The 27955-nt window shown below is 41.0% G+C and overlaps 1 protein-coding gene across 1 annotated transcript; it reads left to right on the forward strand.

Moving 5' to 3' along the window:
* The first annotated feature begins 959 nt into the window (after nt 1-959).
* Nucleotides 960-27927, forward strand: LOC135492273 (uncharacterized). The gene is made up of 5 exons (XM_064778632.1): nt 960-1203; nt 21850-21949; nt 25241-25348; nt 25933-26051; nt 26352-27927. Exons 2-4 carry the CDS (start codon nt 21858-21860, stop codon nt 26045-26047), a joined length of 315 nt encoding a protein of 104 aa, XP_064634702.1. The 5' UTR covers nt 960-1203; nt 21850-21857; the 3' UTR covers nt 26048-26051; nt 26352-27927.
* The last annotated feature ends 28 nt before the right edge of the window (nt 27928-27955 follow it).

The following is a 27955-nucleotide window of genomic DNA, read 5'->3' on the forward strand; positions in this document are numbered from 1 at the left end:
GCCAAAAAAAACATCAACTGACGTGACTGATATTGGTCCAAATGACAGCTACTGACGGGACGGTTCGTTCGAAACTGTTGGATATTATCTAAGAACTCAAATCTCACTGTTTTGAACAAGCCTACTACCTGTCTTTCACCAACCTTTAATTATCACAGGGTACTCGTTGTTCACCCCATGAGAATAGACTTACGTTTCCTTCCGGCGCAAAAGTACATGTAATGTACGAAGTACGAGTTATTTACGAAGTCACTTAATTGGCTTCATCTGTCGACCTCACCCACAACACAACAAAATAACTGGTAACCCAAGTTACTACAACAAACATATCTAAACATAACACAATTTTGTAAACTGACTTGTAGACTAACATTGGATGATGAAAAAGGTTTCTCCAATTATATTCCTTCTTATATTTCTTCCATTTACATGTGTATGCCAACTTGAGCAAAAGATATGGTGGTTTTTGATACAAAAACGGCTTCCAGCAGTATGTGTAAACGCACGATTGTGATCTGGTCTGGTTCGATGTACGTATTGGCGTCATAACGAGACGTACATTATGTTTTCACACCCCCCCCCCCCCCCCCCCCGGCCCTCACACCTGCACGCACGCGAACGCAAAATGGACTCCCCTTGTGGCGCACATGTACCAAATTAACGGCCCCTTAATTGCATGAATCAAAACTTAATTATGTACGATCAAAACACGCTCAAAATTGTGTTCCACTCAGCAATATTTGAATAACACTTCAAGAAATTCAAATGATATCTCAACACGATTTAGATTTGAGCTAGTAGAGTTGTCGCATCGTTGACCGTTGCTCCTCTGACGTAATATATATATCGTCTGCTGTCATTATCAGTTATACGGAAAACCAGGATGGCGAACTAAAAGAAGGCGGCGCTGCCAATGGTCTTTCACCCCTGCTATGAATGAAAATGGACGCTACGCGATCTGATAAGTTTGTTCATAAACGCAGGTAGATTGAAAACGGCAGTATATTAGAACAGGCCCCAGGAATAATCACGTCACACGAGCTCGAAGGGGAAACGCCGCGCAGGAATTATCGGTCATCCGGAGGACAGAAACTTCGCGAAAGGACTTTTATAGTTTGAGGAAACAAACAACTTTAAGGGCTCCAAGTTTAAACTTTAAGGTCTCACGACAACCACACGTACCAAGAGGACAGGCGGATCAAGGTAGGGTGATTAACACATTAGTGGGAAGCTGCACTGATTTATTTCAACATTGCCATATTCTTCAACGACTTCAATTTTTTTCTATAAATTAGAATCAAACGGCTCTATTTCATTTTGTCATTGTAAAGATGTTCAAAACATTTAAGCTTTATTACTATCCATCCGCGTATTTCTTCTTATTCTGTCGATAATGTCATAAAACATTTGAACTAATATGATAGTCAGAAATTTGGTAAATCGGTATTTTTTGTCCGAGCTTGCCGCATGTTTTTGCCCCCTTTATGCCCCCTTTCATTAATAGTTCACTAGTATAGTTTACTGATGCTGCTCCGAAATATTAATCAGATTTTGGTAACAAGTCTGACAATATCCATCGGAGAAACCCCGTCCGCGCCGGTGCATAAGTATATCCGAATGGGCGCGGTAAAAGCATGTCGCTCTGCCGGCGTTTTGCGTTTTATCCATCTTTCTTGAAGGGAGGAGACTTTAGGATTGAAGTTCACCGCCGGCAAGTCGGCATAGTACAAGCGTCAGCGTCAGAAGTTTCCCTCGCCTCCAATAGAGCGGCGAAGATAGACAAGTGACGTGACACAGATGATTTATCAGAATGCGTATTGAGTGCAATTTGAGAACTGTTTGTTTCCCTTTGCTAAATGTAGAGAAATACGTTCATGCAGATATAGTTAATTGCGCCCTTGTTAATAGATAATCTGAGCAATATTTCAAAATATATAAACTCGGCATTATCGAATAGCGGTAGTTAGTGGCGGCCTTGTGATATAACCGATCTCTTGTTTGAGGAGAGTGACTATCGGTGTTGAATTATGATCCAAAACAATAGGAAAGAGTTAAAATAAAAGGACGCTTGTCGAATGCTGCCTTTCGAATATCTTTACCCATCCACATTCATCCGCCTCCGATAAGAGTAATATTATAATGTCGAGGGTGATAATGTTGATTTCATGCCGACAATATTTTGTGGCTTCGTAAAAAATATCAACATGTGATTGTGCAATAAACCATTAGGTAATGAGTGTAATTCTAGAGATTGCTAAATGCATTACATTTGATACGGCTTCAGCGATAGTGAGTTATATGATCATATGATGCATCGTCGATCAGGCAATTCAGATTTGTTTGGGTTGCTCGTTGGAGCAAAGGGAAGAAAAAAATGCCACACCCGACTAACTTTACTTTCAATCTCCAGATTGGTCTGCAGTATCACGGACGAGTTCATATTTTCACTGTAACAAATCTACACAATGCATGTTTGTCAAAATGTCCCTTTTAGAATGTCACAAACCAACCTTTATAGATTCGTCACTGAGTCCTGCACTGTCATATCAAGGACCTACGTCCGTGATTACAGCGAGTCGTCTTCTGTATTTTCTGATAAATTAGAATAGTTCCTATAGCTGTCGAAACATGATAATTCGTGTTTTTATAGTCTTGAATGTTATCGGGAGGAAGCATTAAGTTGGGATGGTATCGAAGCACTAAGTAAATGGCAAAATATACATGACTTTGTATTTTGTGACTTATTATCTAAGGCGTCTGAACTAACAAGATGATACGTACTTAACAGATCGTTGTTCAAATATATACTCATATATAACTTGTTTTATGATCAATTATATGTGTTATGCATAGCTAACTTGATACTATAATTGACCAAAAATATCTGCGGGTTACGTAATTTTTGATAGTTCAGACAACATATACATGTAGCCGGGGCACGTTGTGTGAGATATCCTTCATCCTCCAGAAAGCGGCATATAGACATGTGTATTTTTATAAACATCTTAATTATTGAGTAGAGCTAGATGATTACTAACCTTAATGACTTTATTTGGTCTATCATATATACTTCACGTAGCTCTCCGCTCTCCGTTATTCCATTGGTAAACCATCTCATAATCAACCGCACAGAATGGGACTGGTTGACTGCATGAGTAAGTTTGCATGATTCTGAGACCCAAGGAGACAATTTTTTATTGACACCCTTACTTTTACACCTTTTTCGTATCTTCTCAACAAAAAAAACATCTTTGCGACTTAGAGCATGGTGCGACATTTTGGATTGTACAGCCAAATCACCCACAACTTGTACAAGAGCATCAACAACTATACCAGGGTTTTATATCAGCTCGTATTTTCACCAGCCTATAGACAGAAAGGAGGCTTTGTGGTCAATGATACAGGAGTGCACCTCTACTAACGAAATACACTCGTTGGAACAACAGCCCCAAAGAAATCGGCCAACCCCGCATTCTACCACAACTTGATCGGGAGGCTGACGCGAGCACAAAGCATAACGATGGCTCTCGGCTTGATGCCTTGCTCTGGTTACAAATATCACAAACGCAACAATTGTTTACTGTTAGCTCATCGTAAACAAGGTTTTACTTAGCTTTGTTTATGTTGCGCAACAAGTTGATTCAAATCGATATTCGACGGAAGAACCAGCCATACAGGCGATTGATAAATAGAGCATTAATTAGTCACTTTATGGCCAACATTAATCGGCAATTACTGTGGTAGCTGGTAGGCGTTCTGAGAGTTGTGGGTGAAGCAGCGTCTAACAGAATGGATCGCGGTTAGTGAGTTGTAAATTGAATAAATATAAGATATCTCTGTCGAAGTCACCATAATTCCTGTACCAATGCATACAATTTCTGACGCACGAACTACATTCCCAACATTCCAACATGTAGAGGTTTTTCCCAACTCATCACTCAATAAACGTACTCGGTAATATCGTTGTTGGTTACATTCAATTCAGTCGCTATGGTTTACGAAAGCTCTCTGATTCGTGAGAACATTCCCTATAGAACACCCGGTCAATCGTAGAAAGCGGATTAGGTGACTGTTACGGTAGAAAACAGCTTCAAATGGTTTCCTATTGTTACACCAATTTCATCGTATCGACCGCTGAATTTGATGTAATCAACAAGTGTGCCGAGGTCTGTTTCTTCCGAGACACATCTTTGAAGTACTCCAAGCTGGTTTCTCTCCCTTTTTTTCTCATTTTGTTTTCTGTGTTAAGATGTTTTAAGTCGATAACAATTCCATCATTTGGACTGGCTTGGCATTGTGTTATGCTGATTGAATTCTTGCATGATAGGAATGAAACTAAAGACGACGCCCGGGTGAGGATAGTGCGATGTCCACAGACTGAACCGTGTCCACTGTGGTCTGGCCGTCGTATCAGCCTTCATGTTTATGCATTTGTTAGGAAGGGACAGTTTGTGCTTTGTCCAGGCAGATCGCAGATCGCGTGTGGGGATTCTTCAAAGGCAATGCTGCCCACTCGCTCAGATAACATCAGGCTATAGAGGCGTCCGCTGTGGTATCTTTGCACCTAAAGGACTGTTTACTCAGCTTCTTTGATCAGATAACCTTTCCGATTTTTTTATATAGTACAGAAGGCGCAAAAAAGTGTTCAGCGTTGAAGTAATTTGGTGCTATGGAAGTGAGTTCACTGGCGCCGGGCGAACAGACTTTCCATGATTTTTCGCGTCGCCGGCAGTAAGCGTCCCAGACTCGAGTCACTCAAAGTGACATTCTTTGCAAGAGCATCTGATTCATGCGACCACGGATTTCTATAAGATAGTGCGACACAGCAAACGAATCCAGAAACAAATCGTGCGTCCGCCATGTCCACCGGGAAACGTGGGTCATATTCCCGCGAATGACGTCACTTTCCTCGACGTAAATCACGACATCGGCACAATTTGCGTTTATACCGATTTTTACCGGAAACATTTTCAAATAGCTGGAAGCTTGGTTAAAAACCTCTTTTCAAAAGCTTTATCATTTTTGTATGTTTATCTTTAGCACAATTGGAAATTAGATATTGGTTTTGCCCAAGGATAACGTACTTGGCGAGGGAACAATATTTCATTCAGTGGCGTTAATATGATAAATTGAGGCAATCATTAAACGAATCAGGTATTGATAAAGGTTATAGGCTTTGAATCCCTTTGGCTTAGGTTCTAAAACGGGCCCATGTTTTATTTACTTGAAGGAAAGTTATCAAACAGCACATCGTGATAACAGGCGTGGCCCGGCCTATACACTCCGGACGCAGTGGGCCGGCCTCATTCCTCACCCTAAGGAGACCCAATTAGGATGACGCAATGGACTGCCCCGGGAGTCTAGGCCAGGCCATGACAAATTAACTGCCCGGCGCTCGACTGTCACTAACATTGATATTCGCAGTGTAGCTCTGGTCCGCAGACACCGATGTCGGGGAAAAAAACTTTGGGGAACACAGCAAGACATCGAAAATGACAAGCCACTTCATCTGTGCCACAGGACTGTAAATATGGTGTCCATATAACACTAGGATGAACACAGAAGAACGACGGGATGTATGAAGGAGTTGCCCATCCTGCCCGTGAAAACATCACTGGACCCGACCTTTTCCGTGCTGCAGCAGACCTGTTACAAGTTTGCATGCATTAATAGTTGATCACATGGCGTTCCGTTTAATTGTACATCGCACAATTTAATCTATACTTTGTTGTTTTTCAAACAACCATATTGTTTTGCAATGAACGAACCCACATTGATTTACTGGTAAATCGTTACAAAATAAATGTTGCATCAGAATTAGGCAATTAATAGCCCTTTGGCATAGCTCGGTATCATTAAACTGTAAACGCGATACTTGTTGGCTTGATACCATTGGCTTTTATATGGCATAATCGCCAAACCTATATATTGGATTTGATGAAATAAGTTTTTAATTGAAGAAATGAATTTGAAGTAATTTTACCGATCATGACGAAATCGACTTTGTACAAAACTATCTCAAGGATGAGATATATACATGTACATGTAGGGAATCTGAATGTCTAACTGAAAAATCTTTATCTGCTCTTATCAGTTGGACTTTTTGACCGGTGTATACTTTCCAAAGTCACAGACACCAACACATTGCCCTACTAGGATCCCGTCGACCTTTTACCGCTTAAGGACGCCCGAATGAATGAGTATGAAACACGCTTTGACGGGCTTAAGGAAGTTACCAACAAAGAAAGCAACTGGCCGGACATTTTTACAGACAAAATGTCAACTTTGTGCAAACCATATGGCCATCAAGTTCGGTACCTTTGCCTGGAAATTTTTCCCAAAGATGAAAGAAAATGCGGTTGGGAAACACTTTTTGTGCCAACCTCGCAGTTTACAGCATCTGTAGCCCAGAAACAAAGTAGTCGATTTCAAGTGGGGAGATTATTGGTTAACTATCAATCTCAGTAGTCTTGTTCTGAAAAAGATCAGTTTTACCTTTTACAATGTATCACATTGATACATGTGTTAAACGATGTGTTTTTAGATTTTGAATAAAGTCTTGCGAATACTTTGAGAGAACGCTCACAGTCAGTTCCTCACTCGATAAGCAAAAACGCAATAGGCTAATCATGATTTGCCCGGGGGAGAAAATTCAAACATTCAACCCTCACCTATCTTCATCTAATCGGCGTCATTCGTATTGGAAATATTTCACCTTAAAATTTATCTAATTTTGAACAGGCACATACCAAGATAATGGAAGAGGTGTCTAGTTGTTAGCTGAAATAAAGAAGGGCTTCCCTAAGGGTTTAAGCATGGTGACTTGACATAGCTAATTTGATGAATTTGTTATATTTTGACATGTGTTTCATAAGAGAGATATGGTACTTAATTTGTCTTCCATATATCGGGCGGGTGTTATGAAAATGATCCGGTGATAGAGCGTGATCTTTGGATTTCTTACAGAGTGTTATACACGAAAAGGTAACACGACACGTTAATTCTTAATGCTTATTTTATTTCATGAAAACTTTTTTCCCGAGAAATGTTAGTCCTTGTTTTTGGGGTCTGACCGACAAGAACATTTCGATGAACATTTCAGGGACTTTAATCAAACGAATTCTTGCCGGATGAATATTTCAGGCATGTCGTCATGAACGAGATCGAAATGATAAAAATATATCTTTTATGACCAACTCAATCTGTTTATTGGAGTAAACAACCCTAAATAACAAATCAATTAAATGCATTATCATGATGGTGCCTATACTTCTGGGTTTATGACATATTGATGATCCAGATTCGGCGACTATTTATAATACACGGTGATTTAGAATATAAGGCTTTCAATTCATCGCCTGAATCATCTCGACCATCAAGGGTTAACATGGACATTCATCATCTGCATCTCAACGGTTTTTTCTCAATTCAACATATAATTGGTCAATTTTATTCATATATTAAAAATGATGACTGCATTGCGAACCGTCAAATTACCTTGACATTTGAAAAGAAATATCTTGGAAAATGCACCAGAAATGAAACTGCATCTATTATATCTCAGTGCACCCGTATCAATAGGTACTCATAAAGACCTACTTGGTATTAATGATATTGTTAATATGACGTGTTTCGTAATGGACCTGGGATTTACGGCGAAGCGAAGCATTTCAGAAATGCCCCTCGGTTCGTGAATCCGCCCATCATACGTACATCTCCAATCTGCTTGCGCCATCTTGACTACATGGACACCGTAAACTAGCAAGAAATAGACATGTATCAATCATCTCATTCATCTCATTGACATTCTCATCAACTAATTGAGCGAAGATTTCTCAATAAATGATTGTTGGTGAAACATTTTTGGTTTCCGTGGTTTCCAAGCGCAGTATAAGTGTGAGCGCACGTCATGCGATCCAGTCTCCCGATTCTCCGTTTGTTAGCGGTGTGGGCTCCGTATATGATTGATGGTAAGAGAACACATTGATCCATTTGAGGACATGGGCCCTATCCCTAAGTTTTACCTTGAAGAGTGTAATACACACATGCTGATCTGCCAAAGGCGGCATGGTGACAGAATTGACTTACCTGATTACAATGCCTTCGGACATTTGTTCTTGGTGGGTATAGCGAGATAAAGCCGATCCCGTGTCTCTACGCCCTCGATTGATAACACAGTTATGATTACTACATGTAGTGTCTAATGAGAGGCCCAGGGTTTCTCGGCCAATTTTGTGATGATTGTCATCATTTTACATGAGTGTGTGATCGCAGTCTTGTGTCCTTGTCAGGCGAAATATTCTAATTCTGCGCGAGTGGTAATTTGGGGTCCATGCTGCGGGCACTCCGAATGCTACCTCTCCTCACCACACGCCTGCTCATTGCAGTGGTTTCAGATTTCAGGAAGCATGTCTCGTATGTCCTAATATATTGGACATATGTTGCGAGCTTAGTTTTGTCTCACCAAACACGAGCGTGGTGGAACTAAATTGTACGCTAAAACCGAGGTGGTACGTCACTGGGCAAGCTGTTGACTGCTTTTTGATCATGCTATACTGCATACATTTTACTCTGTAAACAGTAGAACGGTATGTTGTAACCAAGGTGATTTGAATGGCCCCAAAAGGATGGCGTGACTCAAAAACTCCCAAGTTTAAACTTTTCGCTGCCCTTTCTCTAATCAGTACCCATCTGTGTATCAATTTCATAACAGCATCGTTCATTAAAGTTATCTCCAGGGCCCTGCACTTGACCCCTGGCTACAGGTGTCTTCTTCCAGTTTGGAATTGAATAATGAACGCGATCTTGTTATCAATATCTCTGAGAATCTGTCAGATCAATGTCAGGTTCATTAGTGGTCACAGACGAAGAGTAAATGCCAGGTTCGTTCGTTCGAATTTGAAATTCAAGTATGAGACTAGAGTGGACCAACGCCAGCGTTAGCTCAATAAGCCTCATCTCTTTCAGTAAATTTGATATACAACAAGCATTAGGATTGAACGCTAATGTTTACTGCCAACGCCGGTTTCGCCAGCAGGTCCTGGTGCTTTTCTGAAGGGGAATTTTTCCCCTCGCACCATTTTCGTTTGTAGGCCTAATAACTAGCATTGACAGGCTAAGTACCATCTACATGTTGCAACGATAGCTGGGTTTTAAATAAACCGAATATCTTTCTGTGGCGTCATGAATACAGTTGTGTTATCGATACACGTACATGTACCTGAATGGAAATGTAGCGGACAGATGTTTGACGGAAATCACCAAGATATAAGGATGACGATGACCATCCTACTCATTAGATTACCCTATAGTCGCTGCCCGATGGAAATCTCCATGCCATTCAGGGCTGGCTATTGCACGGAACTAGAGGATTTCGTCGAAGTTCGCTTTTATTTTAATCCAAATCGTCAAGACCCAACATAATTTTAAGATTCAAGCTTCGCTATCTAAGTACCGACATACTTTTTGGCGTGCTCATGAAATAATGCGTGGAGACGGGTTGCTTTTTATCGATGGATATATTTAGTTATTGTTGGGGCATAGCAATGAAAAAATGAGAAAACCTGCAGCTTTTATAAAATTAAACCCGAAATACTCGTTAAGTTTGCCCACTGCAGGACGGGTGCATTATCCAAGTATCAAACCTCTGATGTATGAAGCGGAACACAGAATCAGATTTCAAAAACAATTTGAAAGAATTAGGTAGTTTTTGCGCGAAAGGACATGTCCACAGGGACTGTCGGCTTCGCAGCCACTTACTACTGGTTTTTACTCTCTAGCGGATGACTAACATGTTTTAAGAGATCAGCGTGCGAGCCTAATCGTCATCAGAAATCGGTCATCAGCGCCCACGAACCAGCAATAAACACACCCAAGTACATGTATATCGGAGTTTTATATACTTGTTATCGAATATCGGTTGACTTCCGCGAAAGCTGAAGACCACGGCGATGAAGCTGGTGACTATCAAATGCAACTTATCCTTTTGGCGCAAATTGCACCAAAGCATAAAGATAATCCATGACATAAGGCTGAAAATCGGAATAAAATTTAATGAAATGCTATGTGATTTGGCAGCAAAATCAGAAGACCTCTTTTGCCGCAAACAGATTAGCCCATTTCCGTATTCAGACTACCACGATTCCTCTCATTTGAAAGAGGTACAATAATTTGGCCATGAGGAAATAAACTGGTATACATATCAAGAGGTAACTCCGTATTACTAAAATGGTCAGCTCTGTTGAGACCTATTTACTCCCCAATTTGCTATTTATCGGACCTCTTTCTGCCCACAATGCAACAATCTCTCATGCCAGTATCCGGCGTTATCTATTTTCGGTAGGCCTGATGTACTCTATCGATTAGGAGGCCTTACGCCGAATATTATGTGAATCACAAATAGCCTGCTCCAGCTCAATCTGTCTATACTAACCAGAACCATGTACGTTTACGACCTGTTGTCGCTTTGCAATTTCTCAGCTCACAGTCACAAGGGGCTACTTGCAGCGTGAAGTCGTACCAGAAGTGATAGATTCGTCTGTTGTGCCGGATTCTGGGACCGGCCTTACATTATGACTAAAAGGGTTATGCCCAAACATATAAACGACACTACATGACGGCGATACTGTAACGCTAGTGACGTCATCATTTGATACGCAAGTTTGTCGTGGCGAGTATATAGCGCTTCGATTGTGTGGGGTTTTTTACTTTTTTACCGCATCTGATTGCGGTTGGCGCCCGTAATTAAGATCATACAGTCACCCGCTGGGTTAATCAATATTGCGCTGTAGATGAGCGCAGAAAATTAGATCCCGCTCGAAAATGGCAGCAAAGTTCGTCACAATTTCGTCGATCTGAGCCGTTATTATTGCATTTCATAAGCAAATTCCAGTGTGAAATTTTCTCAATCAGAATTAGGTTACCCTCAAAGGATATTTAGATTTTTGAGGATCAGTTTATTTCCTACTAAGGGCGCATTGTAGCGTAAGAAGTGTTCCGTTAATTGCGTTGTTGGGCCAATCTTGCGGCGATAAAAAACGATGTTGCTGATAGCGCTTTTGCATCGAAACGCTTTTTACTATACGGGAGTAGGTAACATAAATCTCCGAGACACTCGAAACACTCTAATGTAAGGCCGTAATCTACGGCATTGGTATCTCTCGTTATAAATCCTTGAATAATCAATAATTACCAATGCTAATGGGAGGGCTATACCTCCTGTGACAAGGTTTTCTTGGTGGCTAATCGTGCAAAGTTCCATTTTGAGTTGAACGCCCCCTAATTATGCATCAAAAGATCTGTTTGTTTGATGGGGGTTAAATTCATCGACCTTAGTGTCAACAGTTCAAGATGTTTGCCGAAGACTTGTCAGGCTGTTCAGGCAATCTCCACCTGATGTCGTTGGCTTTAATGACCATTAACGATAGGTTAGGAGTTAATGGTGGACGATACAGTTTGCTGTGATTATGGATAATATCTATATTTGCAATCGAGGAATCATGGAGCAAATGGGCGATTCCAAGAAAGGGGATGCCATCTGTGGGTGGATTCCTAATAATATCCATCATTCATCGCCAACCATCGTCCTCACTCTTCAAGATTAGACCTATCCTTGTCCGATATCAAAGTTTACAACGACGGAATCAAACCTATGTTTCATGACGTAATTTTTGGGATGAACATCTGCGCAAGTTACCGGCCGTGACCGTAAAAAAATTCAGATTTTTTATATATCAAAATATCATGCCGTCATGTATTCTGACGTCGACTGTACATCCGCTCGCGCTGACTGAAGGGACAGCTTTACTCTACAATGCCATCTCCTTTATTCCGACAAATGCCACTCTAATGCCACTCTAACTGATCATCCTTAAGATATTTCTTTCTATTCGTAACAGTGCATTACCAGTTGACCTTAACATGCCGGTTGGTGGTTGATGGACGGAAACAAAGAAAGAACATATTTCCGCAATATAAGTTCCAGTAAAGATAACGCACATCACCTTATGACATTAAGTTATGAATGCCCTCAACAGGAATAACTTGATTTTAGAAAATAGTTGTGTTTACATCTTAACTCTGACTCAGTGACTTCTTATATGTATATCTTATGGCCGAAGAGATAATCGTTCTTTCTTCAGCCGAGCGGGCGGAATCTTTCTTACCTGAGTCCATTTTATTATTGCTTTGCATGAATTGGTGGGGATGTCGACTCATTTGTTTATGAGATGCACTCGCACTGGTGATCTAATTATGTGTAGGTTCGAATGACAATGCCCCACCCTTCGGAATATTTTCCCGAGGTATTGTGGATTGCAGATTACATGTACTTCAACTCGTGTCCGACAGGAAAATATAGACCAAGTATGTAACGTTTTGTATAAATAATGCAGTATTCGGTCAGTCATTGTCGTTACATTTGCGGCTAACGGTTTAAAAATTCATCGGTTTTTGTTCAACCTGAATTTTCAAAATGTATTCATGGGCTTTACGTGAACAATTTCAAAATCTTCTTTTTAAAAGGGGGGCGTTTGCATTCACCGACCCCCTGCGTCGATGCCACCTGATGGATACCAGGATCGTGTCAACGTCAACAGATGATCGGCAACTATGTTTGCCAGCCGGGGGCACATAGCTCATCGAATTGGCGGCATCGCTGTTACTCAGCGATCCAAATATGCCAGCTCACATTATACTTTTTACCAGACTTTCAGACCGCTTCACTACTGAAAATACTCTGGAATTAATCGAAACGGAATCGAAATCGGGCTTTTAACACATTTAAATCTAACCAATAGTCAGAAACGGTTGGTTTAACAGCTCAGGCTCCTGGCAACCAAAAAGAAGCAGAGCCAAAAAGGTTTTCATCCGAAAAGATATTTTGATCAGTTGGACTGGTTCTTCATCGTGTGGTGATCGACATATCGATCTCGAGAAAGAAATCTTCAGATTTGATTTGTTGAGATGATTGTTATATAAGCGGAAAGAACAAATCCTTCGGATGACCGTCGGGTCAACCTGCACTCTTAGAAATATTATTCAGGATTTTTATCGGGTTTTTTCGGGAACATGGACCCGTTTTCCGATTTCTATGATTATTCTAAGAATATAAAGTTTTTCACGAGGTTCTTCGCTACTCTGAATGCGTACTACATGGTCGATACAGCAGCATGAAAATGGGGAGGCATAGACTAAACCATTACCGATGCTGCATGGCGGTTTGTCAGCGGAGCCTTCGAGGGGGTGACAGATCGGCGAGGTCGAGAGATGGATAAGGTCAAGTGTATATACTAGTCTTTGCCTATACATGCTTCCCAAAATTGGTGGCTTGCATTGGAACTAACTTTTCCCCCTTGTCTGTAATCAAACGCATTCAAGTGTGTTGGTAAACCATGACTATCTCCTTTGTCCCTCCACCATAAGGCCTAGTTTCCCCTTATGACATCACTATTTCGGACAGTCAGCGCCCCATTTCTGGAAAGGTGTATAGTGGTGTATGTCGGGGTGTCATGGAAAAAATGCAGGAAACTTTCAAGTGCGCAGTATGTGCATCGGTTGTCGGTGGCCGGTGCTTCGGTAGTCCGTTATCATAGTTACTATACGCCAATCGGTAGAACAAAACCATGTACAACGCGCAAAGTGCGGATAAATATGATGAGGCCGCTCTGTTCTTGAGCATAAGCTATAAATCTCATCATCAAACTAATTCGTCTTAGTTCGGTTGGCCATGTCCTCCATTATGATGCTGTCCTTGATACACTGACGGATGGTGACGATGACGGATCATGCCACTGACAGATAAGACCAAGCTGGTTCAGCAACTTGTGACTTTTATCCTCAAACCTTTGATAGAAGTAAGGAGAATCATGATTATTGCCGAGTTTTACGCGATTAACCAATGTTAAATGATTTTCAAAGTTATTTAGCAATAAACCACAGCCGGACTTTTGTCTGACTCGCACTCATCGCGACGCGAGAATGAGATATGGGAGTTTATGTGTGCTGGAGGTATGCTATCATGTCACAAAGTAAAGGCTGAAATATACGACGAAAACATTGTACACACCGACACTGACAGACTGGTGGGACTGGCGGTCAGAAATGTCAGGATATCGTACCGCAAATATTAAAGCAAAAATACATGGAAATGTCAAAACTTTCAATACGATTTCACTGGAAAATTACATGTACGGGAGAGGAGGTGGTGGGTTACACAAAAGATGACGCACATTTTCTTTTTCAAGTGGTTACTTACAATGCTTCTTAAACCTTTCAATGATATGATCTCCGGTTTCATACCTTCAATAAATGTATCCTCACCTCTCAATTTCTTTGAAATTACTCGCCGTTCAACCCCAAACCGGGTTTATATCCCTAATGACGTTCGTATTGTGTTCTATATATCTCGACATTTAAGTCACAATTGCTGGTGTCAGCTTCCGTGAGACACCTTCAAGAAAAGCTCTCAAGACCTGAATAGTTGACACTTATTCAAGACGGTGCCATTTAGGATAGACTGTATGATTCCACAACAATGTGGTTATGGACGTATATAAAATAACACGAATTTTTGCTAACCAACCGGCCAAATCAGAAAGTCTTTATACCACTAGGCCATTGGGATCAGTATTCAACCATTCGTAGTTGACCCGACTTTGTAATTGATATGTGAGGTGAGAGAAAACTAAGTTGCGGTACCTGACACTCTCGTGACAAATAGCCCGCAGCAGCGGTGTATCAAACCAGATTGATTATCAGCTTCGGGAGAATTTTACATGTGCAAAATGATAAAAAGCGTAAAAGGTTATTACATGTATTATTATATGCGTCAGAATAATTCCATCGGATTTCGAGATTTGCAGAATAAAAACTCTTTGTCCTCGAGTCAAATTTGAAATATCGAGAGGTGGAATATATTGAAAACAACTGGTGCCAGGGTGACGCCTTGATGGATAATCTGGCTTCTATTATCAAACTGTCAGCTCAATGGAAACAATAAAACGATTATTGAACTCAACTAAAATTTTATTTTGTTTGACTTGCGAATAGGATTGGGATTGTCCTAATTAATTGCGTTTAGTGTCTGCATAGTTTGTTTTAATTTCCTGCACCAATCTCCCCTGACTCGAATAGCCTGCTCGGCACAAGAATAGACTCTATTCCTCTGGTGTAGCCAATCTTGATTAATTTCTGATAATTTCAGTATTTCATCCTCACAAATCTCAGTGTCTCGCTGATCTTTCTTTCAATGAAGTGCGTTTAGTAGCAATTATTGCACCACACTGTGTAATGACGATGCTTTGTAATTTATCATCCAGTAAATTAATGGCATCGTGCATCAAAGAGTGGCTGCAGCAGGTGTCCTTTGGTTGGTAACTGGAGACATCTTGGTACAAGCTGTGAATAGTAACTACCACGGGCTAGCGTAAAGACATCTTAGCCCTGGAGCTTCGACCAAGTCCTCAGGCTTTTCTCCTCACGCGTCTTCGCGTATTGACGAAGTATTAGGTACATTTTTATTAGAACTGAACCGGATCGGACCGCGCCCCGCCAATATGGAGAACCGCTGGATATATCGTCGAGATAATTTTGGCGGATGAATATTTAGTCCAGATACAACCAAGGAGTGGGTTAATATTAATTTGATAAATGGTTCGTAATGAACAAGATAATTTAGCGAACAATGACAGGCGACAGAATAATCAGATAAAGCGTTTAAGCAGTGCATACTGAATGGGATGCTGGCGAGATGTATCGGACTCGTCCTATAAGAGCGACTCTCTGTGTCGTTTAACCCCCTGGCAGTGTTGCCTCGATGCCAACAACTGAACTACATGTACTTGGAAATTCTCGGAAAATCACAACTGCTAGGGTTCCGTAGCGTGAGAATCGTGATATCACAATCACGACTGACGTGGCATTTCATTCAAGAAATAGATTAGTCATTTGTTATCATGATTAATCGTTATGATGGCTCCTGGCTGTCAAATTTGCGCTTCATTCATGATCATCAGGACCCTAATTAAGAGACATAACGTAATACATTTTACACATCCAGGTACCATTTATTCTTTCTTGAGGGGGGGGGGGGCTTGGACAAAAAAAGTCATGAAATACATATCTCATCAAATAAGCGATAGGCTTTTATCAGCAACAACCAATACAGCATTTATTGTAAACATTGCCATAATCTATTCTTGGTCAATCTCACGTTCTGCATGCACTGACAATGAAGATTTGCATCCAAACTCGACAAATAATTGAAGAATATTCAGTCTGTGCTTCCGTGTGACTTCAATTTGGTAATTGACAAAACATTGCAGCTGCGGTGAAAAAGAACATATTCTTTGAAGTTACACTGGGGAAATTTAAGATGACGTGCTGGCAAAGTGGTTTGAGGTGACATGTTAGTCCGAAAGGTCAGTTGTTCAAAGGTAAGTGATTTTGCTCTTACTTATCAACTGAAAGCCATGGGGACTTTAAAATAGCGGGACTATTTTTCGCGGCTTTACGGAAAATATCGCGCGATCTGTTTGCTGAAACCGTGATATCACGATTTTTCCTAACGTGACAGGTCATTCATGCAACTCTAACTCACGTGGCATTTCAGTTTGGAACGACATCGTCATATCTGTAATTCGTGCGTGCTGAATTAGTGCCTAGTTGATCATGTTCATCGCGAGTCAATCGTTCATTTCTTTGGTATGTATGATAATTAATCGGAGAACAACCTCTGAATTAACCATGTAGACGAAACTTAATCTCGACTCATGTAACATCTTGGGGAGAAAAAAAGACATCTCCATTATTATATAAACGGCTGTTCTATCACTACGCAGTTTCGTATATTTTCTGCAGAACGGTGCTACTTAGGCACTTGAAGTTCAATGAGACTGATTAAAACCTTCTTGGAAATAATCACCAGATGTAGTTGTTATTTTTGATATCATTCTTGCATCAGTGATTTGAACCACACGTATGTGACATTTGGCTTAAACCTGAGAAACATGAAAAAACCGTGACATTTTTGGGACGTGTTTGGTTTTTTCATGACGCATGTTGTACGCGTCAAGTGGACAATTTTTAGAAAAACAAGTAAAGGAACATATTAATATGTTATGCGAATTTGCCTGATGACCCATGCAAGGTTACTTAAAGGAAACATGAATGTCCCATTAGTGATCACTTCGTGTAGAGTTATCCATCTCCAATTGAAACGTTTGATATAACAATCACTTCTTTAACTAATTATATGTCAGAACCGTTCTGAAATGTCATGTACGCATGTTTAAAAATCGTCTTCCTTAACATTACTTGATGACCTGTAACTTCGTTGTTGTGCAACATTTCTCCTATCTGTCTCCAATTCGGGTTCCCTGGAGGGGTAGATGTTGCATCTGAGATCAATATAGTCAGTCCGCTTCCCAACTTATCAGATTGCTTCATCATTTTCATACGGTGCGCATCTTATCTTCTGCTCAGATCTGCGAGACTGGGCAGATTTGACAAGTGCTTTGGCTTTATCAGCCATGACCACGTCGTCCATGAATTGAAACAATTCCTGTCCCACCCTCAAAGTGTCCAATCGAAACGACCGTACGGGTAGGGAATAGGGATTCCGGTCGAGATCGATTAAAGACAGCTGGCCAAAAGTGTCTTTATCTCGAAAACTGTTTTTGTTTCGGAATAAGATTTTCGGTGCGTCGGTTACATGGATTCCCCATGGTGTAGTATGAACAACGGGCGTATATGTCCAACTCTCCGATTCTGATCTATTGAATCGATTGAAACGATTCTTTCGAACGACTTGTCTCAATACGCACTCGTGTTCTGGAACACATCCAAACCTTCGACATCTTAAGCTGAGTGTTACAAAATGTAGTTGGATTAGTTGGATAGTAAATTGAAAATTGAACTTGGCTGTCCTACTGCATTTTCCTTTAGCCTCATTGTCGTTTTTGGCCATTTTCTCGAAATGAAAGATGGCACCCGCCAACCTCTATTGCAAAACAATCAAGTGGTTTATCCGTCTGCTCAACATTGAGAAACATGGCAGACTCCAATTCGGGTAGCCTTATTGGTACCATCTATATTGTCCCCTGATTTAGGTGACATGTTTTATCTACTTTTACTAAACGAGGTAATTGCCCGTATGTGTGACTCTGGTGCGATTGGTATTTGGACATCAATACATCTGATCCAATAAGAATCGAGCGATTTATTGGTCAGGGGCTGTCCTAATCATTAGCAATATGTTCTGGAGGAATACCAATAGAATTGGCGGACCATCTGTAGACAAGGTCATCCTTTGACCCTTTAGAGCCTCAGGAGCCTTGTTTGACCACGTATCTCTAATGTTTATCATTGGAAAAGTGAACTAGAAGAGTAATCCGCCTTGCGATTCTCACAAGTAAAACACCTGGTGCTGTGCACTGCGCCGTCGGCCCAGATTTCGACGATTTTGGTGATCTGAGTAACTTCTTTTCAAAGCAAAATAGATAAATGTTACCCAAACCAATCCGAAGATTCGCGAGGTCTGTTACTATACATTCAAATATCCATAGCCGTTTGAGGGGATATATTGTCCTTTCCGAAAGACATCAACCACGTCGGTTCTCCTTTCCCCTTTGATTGCTAGCTTTTCAATCAATACATGTCGATCTAGATATTTGAACCAAATGATTAGTATTCCTTATGACTTGTGTCCTGCTTTCCTAATGAGCACCTTAGATCGCACGACACGTGTTATTTTACCATTATGCTTTCTTGTTAAGATAAATATAAAACGGAGGACATGTTCTGACGATGCCGGTATAACGGATTGACGCAAGTTCGAATAAAGACGGGTCACATGGGTCATATCTCAAATAAGTATGAAGTAGGCGATGCCTCGCAGGTGAAAATAGTTGCTAATTAGAATTTGGGTTAATTCATCAAGGAAAGAACTGCAGAAGAGGAAAGTGACGTCAGTGGGTTCAAAATGGCGGCCTGTGTCGGGAGTCACGTGACGACGTAGTTACACGACTGTTCAACAATGTAGACATCACTCCTTGGCGAGAGCGTGAGGTATCTTAGCTGTCATCATGACCAAATCACACCACATTACGAAGATGTAGCCTTGCGCGCGTATGGTTAGTACGCTATGATTTCATGACAGTGCCTTCCAGACAAACACAGTTTGAATTGGATACATTTAGCAACTTCTGTTAAGTTGATAAAATTGAGAAAAGAGATTCGGTCATTAGATAATCATGACTGATCTATTCTTAATGATGCCTGATCGTGATGATTATTCTATGTTAAACTTCTTCACTTCTGAGCGCGAGATCTCTTAGGGTTGTTCATGCGCCGAAGCCAGGAAAGTTCTCAAAATTTTCTTGGCGATAATACCATCTTAACAACGTAGGAAATGGTATTGATGTTACTAACGCACAGAAGGTAATTCACCCCGGAAAAATTGTGGACGTTTTTATTTGATTGGCCTTCAACTATTTCACCTGAGAATGGATTTTAACGTCGTACCCGTATGCCCTTCATCTATAGTATTTTTGTCAAAACAGTTGAAATTCTTCTCCAAGATGATCTGAACTATCGAATTTACAAGTCTTGCTCAACCTTCTTAGTGTATGCACTCGACGTTTACTTACACAGATGTTACATTAGCGCGGTAATTGCGACTGTAATCGCTGCAACGCCAAACACTAGCGTTACCTGGTAACTGCTCTCTGAAAGAGAAGGACAGAACTGTTGAGGAACAGGTGCATGATAGATATATTAACATTTTGAAGAAACAAAATCATGAAAAATCCTATCTAGTCAAGCAGTTTAGTATTAGCGATCGCTCTATCATATACAGCTGCCGGAGACTATACGGTCACTATGTCGGCATCATAAAAAAAGTCAAATGCACATACATATAATCCAATTGATGGCTGCTAATTGCTCCACAGCCGAGGTAATGGCAGCCCAATCATAACTATAAAAAATGATACCTCGTCGCTTCAAGAAAAATGTGATCGCTTGACAGAGAAGAGGGGACTCATTCTGACGCACTGAAAGTAAATTGGAGTTTTGCAAAATGTACTAACTTTTCAGCCATGTATTGCTTTGCTCCCCAAAGTACAGTGTAACTTCAGACGTGATTTTTCCACACTTTACCCCCAGGTAATTGCAGAGGAATCATCAATACCGTGGCCGATCCCAAGAGTCGCCATTCCACCAGAACCATCTGAATAGGACAATGCCTCGCCAGAGAAGAAGCTTTGTGCGCAGTTACTGAATTTGATGGGTCTGAATGCATGACAGAAACCAGACAACATAAATTGATGACAACTTACGTCAGAAAGCGAAAAAATTTGTCAAACTCGGAAAGCGATTCATTTTCGAGTATCATATGATGCATCGAGAGTCAGTGTTTTGTGCCCTACAGAGACTGAGACTCACGTCAGAATAGCCGAATAAACTTTTTCACAACTGCAGCCGGACTAGTCATGCTTATCCACCCTGATTTACTATGAATATTTGAAGGATGGATTTTCCTCTTGAAAACGGCCCAAATTTTACCAGGTCGAAATACACGAGCCTCAAAAGCTAGGGCCCTCAATGACCGTTATGGTACTGAAACCAGTCCAGTAGGTTGCCCTTATATGCTAACCAATTTGATGCACTATTGACCATCTGTAATGAAGAACTCATGCTGTAATGGGAAACTAAATTCTGTAATGGAGAAATTAATTTTGTAATGGAAAACTTACATTCTGTAATGGAGAACTTAATTTTGTAATGCACAACCTAATTTTGTAATGGAGAACTTACATGCTGTCGTGGAGAACTTACATTCTGTCACAGAATGCCTAACCAACTGAATTTCTCCACTGTACAACGGATGACCTCCAGACGCGAGTCAAGTTTGTAATGGCCTGTTCCTTCTCGGGTGTTGACAAACGTTTTCTGGGCAGTATCTGTTGAGAGGTGGCAGTCGAGTGTTGTGTTGGCTATCGCGTGGTTACATGATTTTCTCAATGATACAGGTCGATGGAGCGAGATGTGACATCATAACCTGTTTCTTCTCCATTCATCATCAATTCAAATTTGTGATGGCGGCACTGGTACCATGGTACATCATCAGGTCACTACAGTATGCTAAATAAGTTTGGATTTACAAGAGATTCAGCGTCCAAAAGAATCATAATTCGACCATATCGTCGTTGCGTTGTTACGCTTGTTTTCGTCGTCACTGGGCATCAACGTGCGTCAGCGTTACTAATTACTACACCCAGTATACTGAGAACTAGCGCGATTCGAGAGGCTTATTGCGTATCTTGAAATGATTTACTGTCCTGATATGATTCCGCAAGACAAACTACTTACTTTACATAATGAATAAGCAAGGGAAGTGGAACACTCAGTGCCAGGTGTTCTGTAGTTCATTCAGAGTTTGAACTAATTGTTGGCCATGAGTTGCCACTTGCTGAGTCCTCGGACTTCGAACTGTTGAAATTTATGGGACAGACACTGATAGCAGAGAGCTGGCGATAAGCCACATCACTCGCGTACGGTACACGTCGTACTCTCCGAGCGACATTTAACAACTGTCACAAGATGATCAAAAACATGGTATCTGATTTCTGGGAATTGTGGTCGGATAGAAGGGTCATTCTAACAACATTTTAGAAGAAATTAGAAGAAATATAAATTTTCTGATTCTCGGTGTGATGCTGTATGTGTTGTTGACCTGTTTTCGCCCGTTTGTTTAGATTTGTTACAGCTAGTGCAGGGCATCGAATTCGTAATCTTGCTAGTTTTGGTGATAAATCATTATTAATGGTCATTACGTTTGTCTACTTTCAGTGCGAGATATGGAGAAAGGCCAAGTGATCTTATTTGTTTGTGTATTCGCCGTTATACTTATCACAGCCTCGAGTAAAAGCATAGAAAATGATAAAAACAGGTATGTAACGCGTTTTCTACTCTAGTCCTTCCTTTCTGCCTCACACTGTATCAATTCCAATTCGGCGTATTTTGTGTTCCAGGTCTCAATTATTCTGATCGGCTCTATCACAGGAGCTTGTGGATCAGTAATGATCAGGAGAACTGAACGAGGTGTCATAAAACACAAAACCCGTAATGTCTTCTGTTAACTCAAAACTACAAGCAATTTACGTTGTAGGGCTGCTTTTTATTTCTCAAGGAAAAAACTTATTGCACAAAGTTTCAAATTTGGTAAACGTATTTTAGCGAATACAAAAACTTGAAAGAAGAAAGAGTCGTGGACAGAACATGAATAACAAATTGTTGTTGATTTTTTATTTCACTGGTGAGACCAAAGATACCTGTGGAAGACGTTGAAAGTGCTACATGAGGAAATATTCAAAAAAGGTCGTCGATATAGTAAATTTACAAACTTCGTACTTCGTCGGCGTTGGTAGCTCTTCGTGAGGGTTGCTCATTGCAATGCGACTTAGACGCGTACAAGAAACTGCTTGCCACTGCGAAGTACGGCTTGTGTAGGAATGAATGTAGACCGGTTTGCACGCGCTCAGTATAGCAATTGGAATGCCGTTCATAAGGAATGCAAGCTATATGGATCTACCGGACTACATAATGCGATTGAGGGACGCCACGACCATTTGATTAGTGTAACACGTACATGCTGAGCACGTCTGAAAACTTTTTAAAGATCGTTTTGCTAAGAAGACGATCTTAGCTTTTTTTGCCCATAAAATCATCTTCTCTCGTCGAAAGGTAGATAAATATTTAAAGCAAAAAAGTTATTGGCTGAAGCAACGTGTCTCAGATGATGTGGAACTCCCTGGCATTCTGTATTTAGATCACATGGGAGTTTTTGCACACTCCTTCATAAGCTTGTTCAACTGAAATCATGCCAGCTTCTTTTCACGCCGGCCATGATATCCGACACATGATCATTGACCGCTAACAGTCTCCCAGACGGAAATGTCAAAGACAATTGGTTATTTCCATGGTTTGGTATCTGCGACAATCGCCTCGCAACAATGAGAGTTGAGGCACTTCACACTTTGCCGTCTCTTGGGGCAATTACGTAATGTCATCCTCGACAATACAATCATGTAGGTGCGTAACCTTTTCGTCATATTCACTTGCATCACAAGCACAAAAAGGCCGGTTCAATTAATTTATTCGGTCTGGCCGCCAAGCACTGGACGATCTCCCTAGTCTGTGGCGCTATAACCCGGGCGCTATACCTCCCGGACGCGGACAGTATCTTATCCGGGATTTCTTAGCATTTTGACACCATCACAAATTGACTTACCAGCCGGAAAGACTGTCCGTTTGTACTTCTGTGTGTGGGGAAGCAATTGGTAAGGGTCGTCGATGGGGCCTACCTCGTACGTTGTTGTTCGTAGCTCTTTTTAAGGTTCGCGAAACCCATCAAGTGATGCCTTCCTGTCTGACGCACAGAGTTCTCGGTTGTAATCATTTGATTTATGCCTTGCATGCGTGATGTCAATTCCATGCACTTTCAGACGTGGCCGTGATGGAAAATAACGAAGTATTGCAGAAAAAACAACAGCGGATGACGCAGGTGCTGTTTTTCAAATTGTTTTTATCAAACTGGAAATCGACCGGGTGAAAGTATAATGATGGTTTTTTTCGACGTTTTTAGAGAGTGATATACGTGTAGCTTTAGGCCATTCATCGGTTGACTGCTTTTGACAAATAACAACCAAGTCCCTGTTTTATAACCCGAGTTCGCCTTTGATATATATAATTGTCTCCTACTATCGTGAACTTAGCAAATTCGAGTGAAGATCAATCTGATGCTATGATTATTCAACCTACTTGATAAATATGAATGACAACAAGCAAAGCGATTGCACCTCCTAAAGGGAAAATAATGGGCGTGTGTCGTGACTCGGATTAAAAACTGTTGACTGGAAAAAACTGTCATTTGATTGTAAGCTTTATTGTCTGTCCACGTCGGCGACCTCGTGAAACATGATACCGCATATTTTTCTGACACTCTGTTGCCGCGATGACAATACCATACAGCAGGTTGGTTGACGATCAATTAATTATTCCGTTCAAGAGGTTAGTAGCCAGATGAGAGTTTGGCTATAATCAGGGAGGTGACATTTCCGATTTTTCGAGGAATTGTATTTTCCCTCTTTGAAAAGGGAAATAGAAAGAACTATGTCTCAAATCTTTGTAGAACTTTGAATTTTATAAATAGGACAAAAATTAAGTATTTTAGAGGCAGACGTAGAGCAGTTTTAAAGACAATACTCCACGGAGGTATGTATTACACTTCGACACGAGAAAGAGCGCCCGATCCCTGGTCTACAATAAAGTGTTACCATTTTGACGATACGTTTGTAATAAACCATCTTGAAAACTATATACAACAACAGCAACAACTGTACAGTGTCTCCGTAAACTACCCAAAACTAATATCGAGAGGTAGAGTATATTGAAAATCACTGGTTTTGCCAGGATGCCCCAGTGACATCGAGAAGGCGATACCAGGAGAAGCCAAAGCGATATGGATAATGTTTTCCATTTGGAAGCGAAACAAGCATAGTTCGTTGTAAATATGGATCTGAACCACATCCCGTCACTGCTCGTTGAAATGAAAACGCGTCAAAGTACAATTTTCTTTCTACAGTCAAAATGCATCCGTTATTCTTTGAATTCGAACATTTTCAATTTGGCCTCGATTCGAGATAAACCGAAGACGTTTTACACCTAAAATGACACGTTTCAGACGGATTGATTAACTAAACTGAACTGAATTGAACTGAATCGCCAATGAGGGGAAATGACACTTTACATTGCGCGGAAATGAAGGATATCGTCTGTCGGGAATGTACGATGAGAAATTGGCAAGAACATGATGGTCTTATGAGACTGATGAAATAATAGCTCATCGGTCTCAAGGGATTAATGATATCACAAAACAGTTATCGCAGGTCGAATGACATGAACTCACAGAAAATGAAGACAGGTAACAAGTTCACTTCCCCCTTGACAGTTGACATCTATATTATTCTTTACCGCAGACTGGTAAATGGATAAGAAGGGCATGACTTTGATAGCAAAATTGATACCATCAGCTGGACCGTGACTTCTCCGAACACGAAAAACCGCCGCGCTTGTAGCTGGGAAATCGAGATGTAGGGGATGCCTCAGAGCCGAGAGTTTGCAATAACCATTGGTTATATGCAGAACTAAACAATCTACATGTTGTATCTTCTACTTGCAGAGAAAAGCGAGCATCGTCAGACCAGCGTGTAGCAGAACTTCAGGCTCTCATTGCATTATCACGAGGGAGCGGATTGGTGGGACACGGGCATATAGATCCTTTTATGGCGTAAGTTGGTCCCTGATAAGACGGCACTAGCATGAGTTTTATCCAGAAACAGCAAATTGGCTCGATTACACCTTATATGCTTTCATCATTAAGAAGCACGGGATTGTTTTTGTAACAACATATGTATATATTTCAGACAGAAATCAATAGGAATCAGCGTTGAAAGTAGCTAATGAGGGTGAAAAATAATCCTTTTTTCATGACAAATTGTGGAAAACTACCGAACTGTATGGATGAGGCTAATCATTTTTGATCATCAAAGGATAAATAATATAGTATTTTATCCGTTAGGTATATCCGTATGCCCTTCAAGTAATCCGATATTGTTTCAAGAAAATGTTATGAAACTTAAGCTCAGTAAATGCTGCTGGGGACCTTGACATCGTCTGTGATGTATTTTATAATTGATGCTTTAAGATACACTGTAGGTGATATATCATATCTTGTCCGATTATCTGTGTCCGTGCTGCTCTGTCATGATGTTCCCCTCTTCCCCACTACATATATGTACAGGTACATGTATGTACATATCTGTGGAGCGCCTCATAACAGTTTATCCGTAAATAAACCTTTTTTCCTTGCAGTGGAAAGCGAAAGCGTGCTGAACTGTTATCCGCATTGAACCCTACCGAGAAGGACCGATTACTGAGCACGCTGATAGAACGAGTCCTGGCCGCGCGAGCCAATGAGGACTCGTAAAGAGGTGAGGCACGCATGCGGGTACGGCTCCAACAAGGAGGCAAAAAATGCTTTTACTCAGTTTTGAGAAAAAATGCAAAGTATCAATAGATTTCCAACAAATGTCGATATAGAGCGTAGATTTCCCGCGGCGTCGACGGCACGTGAGAATATGTCCAAATGGAATTGGGTTGTTTTACTTCCTTAAATACATACGCCGCGGACACTTTCACACTGCTAAAAATTTCCATGTCAGCGGTTTTGCAGATGCTTTTAACTTCTGTGGATAACTTTACTCACACTGACTTTCATCCTTCTTCTTCAGGTCGGCCGCAACCTTCGTCTCCGAGACGATTGCAGTGCACCAAATGATATCATCACACCCCATTATGAAAACGGACAACTCTTCGAACAACACCGCTTGGTGGCCTATAGGCAGCATAGACTTCACACCTTTGGACTTGAAACTGGAGAAAACTCTGCTCAAAGGATAGGGCATACAGAACGTCAATGAAATCCTGCTTCATCAATTTTGAACTGTGTCATTATAAACACTACTGTATACCATATTCCAAACTATTTTAGGGGCGACTTTAGTGAGTCTAATTGACAAGAGGCATAGGTAACATTAACCACAGGGGGCTGTATCCATTTCTTCAAAACTGGCTGATGGGAGGTTTCTTCAGGTGACATTTACATCAACGTAACGCGTTTGATAAATGGGAACAGTTATTTGCACAACTATAAATCCAGGCAGGCCGAATATTGAGTCTTCGGTATCTCTCAGAATCCTGCTGGCTTGCCGAACCTCCTATAGTGGGGCCATGTTCGACAAAATGGAATACAGTGCTCTACCGTCAATGAGCCATCAACAGGTGTTGTTGAATCGTTGTTATATGCAAGGAGCACTACACGTGGGGATTTCTGCCGAACTTCAAGTTGTGGTAAGGCGTTTTTCCACCTCTGTGTTTATCGCCGCGGTTTGCAATCTACGCTCGATCTCCGCAGGCAGTGGATTGGAGTCAATAGTTTGATATGAACTCGTACACTGCCTGTCGACTGAACGTACACCGCAGCGTAAAATGCCAAGTGGTAATATGCCTTATCTCGCTGCTCGTCAAGCGCCGAAAACTAGCAGCGTGCCATGTGCGCCTGGCAGAATACTTGGCGAACGAGGTTAACAAGATCCCTCAAAAATGTTTCCTTTTAGCTTTGTGTTTTCGTAGTATTTAGGAATGTTTCGTTAACTTTGTGTTTGTTTACAGTGATGATAGAGTTGGATGAGAAAACGTTTGCGTCATGGTTGAATTTTGGGGACAGATATCATTTTGGGGGTAAATATTATAAAGTCTCCGTCGGCTCAAGTCTTGAACGGATCGTGCCCTGCGCGAGTATCCTAGTCACTGAAATCATATTCCCTTGACCAGACTTGATTATAGTAAGTGAAGAACCATGTTCTTGACAGTAGATCAAACAAGAACATTACACTTGAGGGTTTGAGTCGTCAAGAATCAACAAGGTCTGTTACGATCCCTTCTCAATTTACGGTTACATAAGATGGCGGGAGATGACTTATAAGATACATCTCCAACTCGGAGTGTACATTTTTGATATTGATAAAACACGGGACGCTAAAATCGCAAGAAATTATTACGAATATTGTATAGAGGAGAACAGTTCAATACAGGCGTTGCATGCCACATTGTTAGTCACATGGGCTACCGGCCGCAAATTTACAGCATACCATGAACGGAGATTGCGTTTAGAGATGGCATTACTTTGCATAAGCTTGGGTTGAGTAATATCTGCATGTGTGACAGGTTGACAGATTGTATCGTGGTCCACACGGTGTTTATTGAATTTAGTGAAAGCCCTGAATAAAGTCTGCTCCAAATAACAAATCACTACTTTTTATTTCTCATAACACAT

The sequence above is a fragment of the Lineus longissimus genome, chromosome 8, assembly GCF_910592395.1.
Source record: "Lineus longissimus chromosome 8, tnLinLong1.2, whole genome shotgun sequence".
NCBI lineage: Eukaryota > Metazoa > Nemertea > Pilidiophora > Heteronemertea > Lineidae > Lineus > Lineus longissimus.

Bases quoted from the DNA above. Each gene is read 5' to 3' on its own strand.
- LOC135492273 (XM_064778632.1), top strand. From the start codon at position 21,858: ATGGAGAAAGGCCAAGTGATCTTATTTGTTTGTGTATTCGCCGTTATA. The intron at 21,950-25,240 runs GTATGTAACGCG...TTCTACTTGCAG, and splicing joins ATAGAAAATGATAAAAACAG to AGAAAAGCGAGCATCGTCAG. The intron at 25,349-25,932 runs GTAAGTTGGTCC...TTTTCCTTGCAG, and splicing joins CATATAGATCCTTTTATGGC to TGGAAAGCGAAAGCGTGCTG.